This window comes from Aulonocara stuartgranti (genome assembly GCF_965226115.1).
Source record: "Aulonocara stuartgranti genome assembly, chromosome: 4".
Lineage (NCBI taxonomy): Eukaryota > Metazoa > Chordata > Actinopteri > Cichliformes > Cichlidae > Aulonocara > Aulonocara stuartgranti.
Window position 1 is genome coordinate 2,039,151 of NC_138942.1, and position 9,773 is coordinate 2,048,923.

At 45.7% G+C, this 9,773-nt stretch overlaps 2 protein-coding genes across 6 annotated transcripts; one reads left to right on the plus strand and one right to left on the minus strand.

Annotated features, from left to right (window-relative positions):
- On the plus strand, window positions 1-5,270 carry jmjd8 (jumonji domain containing 8). Its single transcript, XM_082529979.1, has 9 exons — window positions 1-274; window positions 1,264-1,359; window positions 1,452-1,500; window positions 1,610-1,706; window positions 1,784-1,852; window positions 2,404-2,523; window positions 2,734-2,801; window positions 4,225-4,359; window positions 4,793-5,270. The coding sequence occupies exons 1-9, from the start codon at window positions 177-179 to the stop codon at window positions 4,871-4,873; spliced, it is 813 nt and encodes a 270-aa protein (XP_082386105.1). The 5' UTR covers window positions 1-176; the 3' UTR covers window positions 4,874-5,270.
- A 496-nt stretch (window positions 5,271-5,766) lies between these two features.
- On the minus strand, window positions 5,767-9,434 carry LOC309704650 (E3 ubiquitin-protein ligase CHIP-like). Of its 5 annotated transcripts, none has more exons than XM_082529976.1 (8): window positions 9,346-9,434; window positions 8,207-8,417; window positions 7,857-8,055; window positions 7,589-7,754; window positions 7,407-7,494; window positions 7,230-7,286; window positions 7,020-7,136; window positions 5,767-6,861 (listed from the first exon to the last, which is right to left on the minus strand). In XM_082529976.1, the coding sequence occupies exons 2-8, from the start codon at window positions 8,324-8,326 to the stop codon at window positions 6,736-6,738; spliced, it is 873 nt and encodes a 290-aa protein (XP_082386102.1). In that variant the 5' UTR covers window positions 8,327-8,417; window positions 9,346-9,434; the 3' UTR covers window positions 5,767-6,735. The 5 variants fall into 5 exon arrangements, with proteins under 5 accessions (XP_082386102.1, XP_082386098.1, XP_082386099.1 ...); XM_082529972.1 differs by lacking the exon at window positions 9,346-9,434 and adding an exon at window positions 8,995-9,177; XM_082529973.1 differs by lacking the exon at window positions 9,346-9,434 and adding an exon at window positions 8,974-9,177.
- Between the last annotated feature and the right edge of the window lie 339 nt (window positions 9,435-9,773).

The window sequence follows — 9,773 nt, forward strand, 5'->3', positions numbered from 1 at the left end:
ACGTTCCACGCACCTCGAACGCATCAACCGGTCTGATTAATGTGGTCCTTTCTGATTGGCTGTCGTCCAGGAAGTAGGAGTCGGCGCTTACTTGACGTTCATGTGGGACACTGAGGAGAAACAGGCTGATTTGTGGGGCTGAGCTCGGTCGAAGCTCGCGGAGGCTTTTGGGGAGAATGGAGATCAAAGCGGTGCGGCTCGCTTTTATCTTCTTCACCGCCGCAGTGACTGCGCAGCTGCAGCAGCAGGAGGAAGATGAGGATGGAGGAGGATGGTGAGCTACACTCTGCTTCAGCCTGACACGTTTGCATAAAACTCATTCAAACAACCCTCGCTGTAGTTTCAACCAGACTCCGTTCAAAAACCTGTGAAGTTAACAGCTGTGTCCACGAGGAGCGATTTCAGTGGCACTGATGACGTCATACGTTTCATGCAGAACGAGCCCGGTCAGAGACGATTATGACTACGATAATATAACCGTATTAAACTGTCCGCGTGCTCCTAAATACGTCATATGGCAGCTGATTTTGTTCCCGCACAGATAAATAAATAAAATCATTTCACGTTATTTTTATTATTGTTTAATAAAATATAAAAGCACAATTTCAGATTTTCCCATCTTAGCTTCCAGCTGCACTTCAGCAGATCCGAGGGTGGAAATTAAAACGAGAACATTATTTTATCGTTTAAAGATAAACTCTGGATTCAGATTAGTGAGCTGCTGAGAGGCTGCAGTTCATCCAACGTCCAGGAGAGGCAGCAGTGAGTCAGCCCCATAGACTCCAGGTTAAAACTTTCCAGCAGAAATAAACATGTTTGCAGCCTGTAGATAACACCTGTGTTTATAACTCACCTATTTAAAGTTTGCATTATTAGGGGCGTGGCCTCTGTGACTGACAGGTGGATGGAGACACAGGTGTAGCTGTCTGCTAGCTTCACCTGACCTGGACCTCTGGACCGTGTTTGTGCTGTTGGAGCATTTTGAATGACATCATGTGACCAATAACATGGCTGCTATGAGGTCTGAGGAATGTTATAAAAGGACGATCTCTGGGTGTGAGTCTACGCCTCAGTTTTATTTAATAGCTCCTCCTCCTCGCATCCTGGAGGTCATCAGCTCGAATGTGACATGAATGTTGGGTTTTTAAGGTGGAACGAGGGAGACAGATTTAAATGACTGAGGAGCTGCTGAATGAATGTTAGAGCGTGTAAGCAGCTCCACAGGTGAGCTCTGCTCTTACCTGCGCGCCCCGCTCTGCTCAGGTTCTCGGCCTCAGACGTCAGGTCTCAGGATGAAGGTCGGTGTAACATCGACGTGCTGCACGGCTCGTCGCTCTCGTACCAGCAGTTCATGGAGAGGTGCGTGAGTAAGCTGCTGTTTCTCAGCAGACATTCACTGATGACATCACCGTGTAAACAGCAGCACTAACCTTCAACTGTGTTTCCTGCAGGTACGCGTACGGCAGGCCGGTCATCCTCAGAGGCCTCACTGACAACACCGTACGTATTGAAAACAGACATCTTATCTACATGTAAGCATCACATGACTGAGCTGCAGGCAGGTGAGCACAGGTGAACAGCCTGAAAGGTCACGCTGGATCTGTTTCAGAAATTCAGGCTTCTGTGCTCCAAGTCGAGCTTACTGAGAGAGTACGGCGCCCACAGAGTGAGGCTCAGCACGGCCAACACCTACTCCTACAGGAAAGGTACGCCCGTCTCACCTGTGTGGCCTCGCAGACACACCTGTTCACTTCCTGCTCCTGACTGTGCTGATCTGTTTCAGTGGACGTTCCCTTCCAGGAGTACGTGGACGAGTTTCTGAGGCCTCAGTCTGCGGACGCCCTCGGCAGCGGTGAGTCTTAAAGCCGCCACCGCCGGGACAGGTGTTCAGGAAACGCTCTCGTTTGGTTTCCTGTTTCCTGGCTTTGCTTTGTTAAACTTGTTTTTTTGTTTTCTCTCATTTATTCAAGTTTTTTAGGTTTCGTCATTTTTTGTTTAATTCTAAACATTTTTGGTCACTTTGCTTTTTTTAAAAAGGATTTCTTAGTTTATTCATATTTTTTGGTTTTAATTGTTTGTATTTCCTCTCATTTAGTGATGTCTTATTTATTTATTTAGTTTTAAAACTTATTTCACTTCATTTTTTTTAGTTTTATTTTACTCTTGTTTATTTATTTATTTTTTTACTTTACTCTGAATTTTCTGTCAGAGACTTTATTTTTTATTTTAAATGTTTTCTATTTTTACTATTTTGCTTTTATTAACATGGTTTGTTTTCATTCATAATTAAAAAATATTTTGTTGTTTTCCTTATGAATCTGTTTCCGTCTGTTTTCTTCGACTGGACGCTGCTGTGACTTTTATGCTGTGAGATTTATTGAATAATGTTTGACTTTCCTGCAGACACGCTGTATTTTTTCGGGGACAATAACTTCACCGAGTGGCAGAGTCTCTTCGAGCACTACGAGTCTCCGCCGTACGTCCTGCCGCTCACCAGCGGAGCGTACAGCTTCGGCATCGCAGGTCAGAGAGCGGCAGACAAACGAGGAATGACATAAAATCAAGAGAAGGAAAAAGATCTGATAAACCTGACAGGACTCGTGTGATACATAATTCTCTATGATAATCTGCTTTTTTAGGACCATTACTGTGAAAATTCTTTTAAAATGAAAGAAATCTCAGAAATATCCGAGAGTGGAATCCAAACTGTAGCTTCGCTTTCTTCTCCTTCAGGTCCTGGAACAGGAGTCCCCTTCCACTGGCACGGCCCGGGATACTCCGAGGTCATCTACGGAAGGAAGGTGGGAGGAATATGGGCTCAAAATGTGGTCATAAACTTTTTGTACTTGTAAATCAGGATTTGTATGTGTAAAAAAGATTTGTGTGTGGACTTAGAAAAAAACCCTGCAAGTTACAAGTACGGATTTTGACCCTATTTTTCTTCCTTTCATCTGATTGGTCAATGTCATGTCAATCACAAATGTAACAATCCAATCAGAGAACAGATGGGTTTAGCTGTCGAGGGGCGCTTTTTTTGAACTGCAGGTCCTTGAAGGGAATAAATGCTCTTTTACATGCCAACCCAGCGTTTTCCTTCATCACCACGAAGGAAAACAGTCTGTGGTCGTCCGAGTTTGGTGATTTTTGTGTCACAGGTCTACGTGTTTAACACAGGGACTTCCACAGCCTTTTCAACAGCGCTGCGGACCGCGGGGTGGGGCGGGCAGTGTTTTGGAAATGACAGTCTTCATTACAAAGCTTTCTTCGTTATGAATTAGCATACATGTTTTTATTGAACATTTGAAGAACCAGCAAAAACAAACTCTTGTAGAGGACATAAAGTCAGAGATAGAAAAGACAAGGAGCAGGTGCATCTAGTACAGGTAGAGCTGCTGCAAAACCCCACAGAGCCCAGCAGCCAGCAACAAATTCTGGATTCTTTGCTTTTAGTTAGCAGTTAGCATTAGCAGCACATCCTGCGTCCGATGTGAAAGGACTTTTATGCTGCGCACTGTGACTCACAGCAATGGTCCTGGGTCAGCCCTGACTTTGTGTTAAACTAATCCTAAAGTAATAATGGTGTTTCTAACCACTGATATACCACAACTTTTTCCTTTCAACAGCTGCTGAAAGTTAGGGGACCTAGCTGCTATCGGATATTTATATAGAGATCCTCCAGCTTCAAACTGTATCACCCTTCAAGGACCTGCAGTTCAAAAAAAGCGCCCCTCCGACAGCAAAACCCATCTGTTCTCTGATTGGATTGTTACATTTGTGATTGACATGACATTGACCAATCAGATGACGGGAAGAAAAATAGGGTCAAAATTCGTACTTGTAACTTGCAGGATTTTTTTGGCTAAGTCCACACACAAATTTTTTTTACACATACAAATCCTGATTTACAAGTACAAAATATTTATGACCACATTTTGAGCCCATAGAGGAAACCAGCTGTTTAATTAAACTAATTAAAGAGGCTCTGTGTGGGGAGGGGAGTGGCTTTGTGGACATGTGGCGCCCTCTGGTGGATCTCAGCCATTCAGAGCTGGATTTCCAGTAACGGAGTGGATGAGGTGTGGTTGTGTAAATGCGTGCTTAAATCTGCGGGTCATGTGGCAGCGTCTCAGTGTCAGATTTTCAAAATAAAACTGAAGTAAACTAAAACTGCTTCCTCACAGAGTGATGCGTTTCCTGTTAACCTCTGAATTACTCCTCACACAGCGGTGGTTCCTCTACCCGCCCGATCAGGAGCCTCACTTCCACCCGAACCGCACCACTCTGTCCTGGGTCACAGAAACGTACCCCAACCTGCTGGAGGACGAGGCCCCGCTGGAGTGCACCATCCGACCCGGAGAGGTAACGCCGCCCAACCTGCTCACGACTCGCCCCAAGCACACACAGCAGGGTCGCTTTATCTCAGCGTCCATTTCAGTAAAAACATGAAAGTTAGTTCATGTGTGTAAAGTAAAAAGCTTCGTCTGGACTCTGACCCCAGATGCCGGCGAACTAAGCAGTGACCCGTTCAGAACGCCACAGCTAAACAGCTGATTTAAGAGAGACGGGATTCAGCAACGCTTCAGATGTGAGAGCAGTGATACTCAGGCTGTTTCCTTACTTGGACATTTAATTACACCTCATGCTTCTGAAGTTTTCAGCCGTCCTGGAGGTTTTCCAGCCCCTGACGGGAGACCGGCTCTAAAACTGAGCCCACGGAGCGCCGCCTGTTACATTTGAACGACTGGATCGTGAGCGCGGCGCTAACGGTGCGTTTCTGCATGTTTGTCTCCAGGTGCTGTATTTCCCTGACCGTTGGTGGCACGCCACTCTAAACCTGGACACAAGCGTCTTCATCTCCACCTTCCTGGGCTGAGCTCTCAGGACGTCTTTAAGGATTTCCTGGCACATTTTAAGAAAACTGACTCACAGAGGGATTCAACCGCAAATAACAGATTTGTGTCATTTTAGGATGTCTGCAGTTTAATTCTGCAGACCTCGGGGGATCACAATCACAGATTACTCATTTATTTTAGCAGGTTGTTGTAATGTTGACCATCACGCTGTGTTTCTGCACTCTGGAAGCTGAATTCAGCTCTGATCACCGTGTGCTGCAACAGGTTTTACTTGAAATCAAATGCAAACATCTTTTCATTTTTTGATGAGATTTGATTTTCTGTCATGTTAACTTTTTTTACGGCGACCCCGAGGGGTCACGGAGAAGTAATAAAGTACTTAAAATCCTGGGAATTAAACCGAGGAACTAAACTGGATTTGTTTTAAATGTTTTTATTCCGAACATCTGAACAAACTGTAACATGACTCTAACACTGAGCCCTCCCACTCTCCGGCTGCCTCTAACGGTCAGGGAAGCACTCGGGGAAAATTTCTTCCAAAATGCAAAAAGCATGTGACAGCTGTGAAATCTCCACACATCTGGAGCCAAAAAGCCAAAACGCTAATACAGAGGCCCCGATGTGGGCGGAGTCAGTAATCATTTCCATCTTTTATATACAGTTTAACAATCTGAGGCAATCGTTCTCAATGTGCCCATTTATTTTATTCATGCAAAACCTTTAATATGTTTGGCCCCTGCAGGCCTCCGTAGCTGTCTGCTTCTCACCGGGTAAAACAAAAAGAGCTGAGGTTGAAGATGTGAGTGTTTCTGGAGCTTTTCTCATTTTGTCTTTTATTTGAGCTGGTTTTGGATTGTTTGTGGTCACTGAGCGAGACGAGCACGAATAACTGAGGCTGAAATACAAAAACACGAAAGATTTATTCACATTTATTTCTACTGAACATCGGCAGGTTGATCAGAGTTTTCCCGTACAGACGTTGCATCACCTGGATCTGAAAACCGTTCCCTGTGAAATCTGCTCCCACTAAACAACCGCGCAGGTTTAACTTGATTGATCTGAAGCAGAAACGATAAAATAGCAAAAACATCGAGGATGAAACGAGTGAAAACGGGCCGGCGTACAGAATACTGAGCATGGTGCGATGTCTCATGTTTGCTCAGGTGTCAGTGAATGCAGCGCTGGCCTGACAAACACCACCTTTCAGGACTTTCCAGTTTCGTCTCCTCAAACATTAAAGATCTACAGCCGAAGCGTTCGGAGCTGCGACGTGGGTGCGAACCAGAGTTTAACCTGCGATGTTTATACCTTCAGCAGCGTACAGTCATAAAGAACGGTGTCGGCTCAGCGCTCTCTCCTACGTCCTTTTTCCAGAGATCTGATTGGCTGGCGAGTGATGATTTCACACCTGTTGATCTCTTTTCTCACCTCGCGTCGCAGCCTGGGCCTCTGATTGTTGTGCAGCAGCGTGATTGTGGTCATGTGGTTCTCAGACTGCTACGCCATCAGCGCAGGGCGTCGTTTTCAGTCTGTATTTAATCAGATTAAAGCGGAAGTGGTGGGTTTTGTTTCTGTGGACACTAAAGTGGACCCACTCTGCTCATTAACTGGACTCGAGAGTGGACTTTAGCCCACTTAGCTCAGCGGTGCAGGAAAAAAACATCTGCAGTTTAAACTTTTTGGCTCACGGGGATTAGCGCACACACCGAACGTCATGTTTAATACAAACATCCAGCACTGGAACATGACAGGAAATAAAGAGGAGATGATTGGCCCGTTGACCTCACGCAGCAGCTGTCTTTACCTCTCATGATAAAAACTCCCAGAGTGACGGCTGCTGTGACTGGGATGTTTAAAATAAAGCTGAATTTAACAAACTGGGTCAGTAGTCCTCCACCCATCCGTTCTCCAAAATAAAAGCATCGATGACTTCCTTCATGGCCAGGTTTGGGATGAGCTGATCTTGGGTCAGCGGCGTGCGCGTCACTGGATCAAAATGTCCGACTCTCTGTGGGAACAGAACAGAGAGCCGTGCGTCCTGTCGTCATCACAATACTACAGACTTCGGTTAAACTTCATTCGCTGGTAAAATCAGGATTTGATGAGTTTTTCGTGCTGAAAATGAGTCAATGAAAGCAGCCGTGAGCGAGTTGGGGCATTTTTTACCTGCAGGTGCTCCTCGATGTCTTTGCGGTCGTAGGTGATGCCGCTGGGAGTGATGCACGGCTCCCTCATCAACTCAAAGCTGATCTTTCCACACAGGAAGTCTGGGATCTCACGCTTCTGTCAAACACCAAAACAAACTCATTTGTCCTAAACCGGCTCGTTGTACGAGGACTCGTCCGACTGAGGAAAACACGGCGGACCATCACTGACCTTCCTCTTTTCATCGACCTGACAGAACAGCTCCTCCAGGTCCGACAGGTATTTGTCCTGCAGATAAATAAATAATATAAATCAGAATTTGTTTGCTGGCAGCATTTCAGCTTTAATGTTTTGCACTATCAGGACGCTCCTGATGTCACTGAGGAGAATTTCACAATAAAAGCCTACGTGTTTGGTGTGGATCTCGTTGAAACGCTGACGGACTCTGCTGTCGTCGGATTTTTCCTCTTGCTTCTGTCTGCAGCGTTCCAGTTCTCTGAGGATCAGACCACACAGACAGACACACTTTACTCCAGGAGCCCTCGTTACAGCGACCAAACGGCCGACGGCTCGTTTCTCTCGGGCCCTGCCTCTTTTTCTCGGCGTGGATGAGTTTGGTGAGATAGGCCTGCAGCTCGCTCTCCTGGTTGATCCTCCTCTCCTCCATACTGTTCCAGCGCTTCTTCTTAGCGATGCGCAGCGCGCTGGGGATGTCGTCGCCAAAGTTCAGCCGCTGCTCTTTTGCCAGATTATAAGCTGGAGAAGGAAACAAAGAGGTTTTTTAATGCAGTGTTCCACTGTTTGCAGACTCGCTTTCTTCATTTCTGAAAAAGAAGCAGGCGTGTTCTAAATCCCTACCTTTCTGCAGGTTGCCGATGGCGTCGTCGTAGTTTTCCATCTCCAGGTGACACTGTCCCATGAAGAAATGTGCTTTGACCGACTGGCTGTCGAGCTCCAGAGCCTGCCTGCAGTCTGCCAGAGCTTTGTCGTACTGCTGCAGCTTCACGTAGCACAGCGCTCTGTTGGTGTAGTACGCCGGAATGGAGGGACTGTGGCTCTGATGGAGAACAGACACACGGAGGAGGCGGCACTGATCAGACTGATTCCTCGGTTTCTCAGAGAAAATCATGGAAGTCAGGAAAAGTGTGTTTATATGAAAATGAGCAGAGGGAGGAAGGCGAGCACGCTCCCCATCGCCTGACCCTTACTATGGCTTTGGTGTAGCAGGCTGCGGCCTCCAGGTATTTGCGGCTCAGGAACAGACGGTTTCCCTGCTCCTTCAACTCCTGAGCCGACACAGAGGCGTCCTTCTCCGGACTTTCGGACATTTTGTCACCCGAGCCGGCTGCACCACCAGCAGCTGCTGCTTTGCTTTGCTTCCCTATCCTGACACTGGGATCCAACAGGAGGAAGAGGAAACTGGAGGGGCAAGATCCAGGGAGTGAGTCAGTGTAAGAGGATGTTTGGTACCTTTACCTGGCAGGAGCTAGATCCTAATGAACAGCATCCTGTCCTGACTGGACGATGAGATCAGACTTTGCTTACACAATCAGGATATTATTGACTAGATGCAACAATGCTGTAACTTTGATTACTGAGTTTGTGCAGGTAAACAACTGTGCACAGGCAAACAAAACTACACCTGTAATCCTACCATGTCAGTTTGAGTGCATTTATTAGTTCTTACTGCGCATCACCACAGACACCGAAAACATGACTAACCCGTTTTTCACGGAGCTCTGAGCTCTCACCGCCCACACACCATACAGGAGGAAATGCTAATGTGAAGCTAGCCCTAGCATGCTAATGTTTCTTTCCCTCTTTTTCTGACCTGGTTCTTCAGAGCTTTGGTCTCCAGCCACGTTGTTTAATTAAAACGGGGCTATAAAGCTAATCAACGAAGTCTGCTATCAGCCAGCACAGCTAGCTGTAGCAGATGCGACACACACACACCCAGCGCTAGCTAAAAGCGTACCTGAGCGTCACGGCTACACACCTGAGGAGGCTGAAAACCACCTGGACCTCGAAGGGCTCACGCTTCCTCTGTGACGTGTAAATATGCCGTTTTTATATCAAATAAAACGCCAAGATAAAGCTCACAGCTACGAGCTGCCAACAGATGTTTTGGTTTGGAGCGTGATGAGAAACGCGTCATCACGTCCGGAAGTGGGTTTTGGGACAGAAAATACCTTAAAATATTTCGCATTTTAATAATTTTTCTCTCTGAAAGTAATTTATGGATATGTTTAGGGACAGTGATGAGTACGTGACAAACAAAACAACTCGGCGCCGTTTATTCTGCAAATATGTCAATAAATACATGTTTAAAATTATTAACAAAACTCACATTACAGCCGTGGTGTACTAGGGGCGGGAATCGGAACGCTGCCAAACTCGCCTTCGAATCACTCGAGTTTTAAGATTTGTTCATCATCAAAGTAATTCAGTGACACATGTCAGTACGTCAAATGGTGCACATAAAGAAGAACCTCCTCATAACTAATTCGGTCTTGTTAATTCTACAAATATGTAAAAATAAAGGTTACAATACGTGTTAAAGCCATAACGTGCTGATTATGGGTTCTCAGTCCTGTTTTAAGATTACTTAGGGACAGAAATAATCGATTAAGCTCTACATTAATGCATATATAAGAAGAAGAAGTGGCTCATAACGTATTCGGCACATTTAGTTTTAAATATATATTGATAAATAAGGGTTAAAAAATAAAATCAAAGTGATTGTACAGCAAAGATGTACTAGGAAGAGTTGATCCT

Excerpts from the sequence above, each read along its gene's own strand:
- jmjd8 (XM_082529979.1), top strand. The coding sequence starts at position 177 with ATGGAGATCAAAGCGGTGCGGCTCGCTTTTATCTTCTTCACCGCCGCA. Across the intron at positions 2,802-4,224 it reads AGGTCATCTACGGAAGGAAG|CGGTGGTTCCTCTACCCGCC; the intron begins GTGGGAGGAATA and ends CTCCTCACACAG. Across the intron at positions 4,360-4,792 it reads GCACCATCCGACCCGGAGAG|GTGCTGTATTTCCCTGACCG; the intron begins GTAACGCCGCCC and ends GTTTGTCTCCAG.
- LOC309704650 (XM_082529976.1), bottom strand. The coding sequence starts at position 8,326 with ATGTCCGAAAGTCCGGAGAAGGACGCCTCTGTGTCGGCTCAGGAGTTG. Across the intron at positions 8,056-8,206 it reads CCTGCTACACCAAAGCCATA|AGCCACAGTCCCTCCATTCC; the intron begins GTAAGGGTCAGG and ends GTTCTCCATCAG. Across the intron at positions 6,862-7,019 it reads ACATCGAGGAGCACCTGCAG|AGAGTCGGACATTTTGATCC; the intron begins GTAAAAAATGCC and ends CTGTTCCCACAG.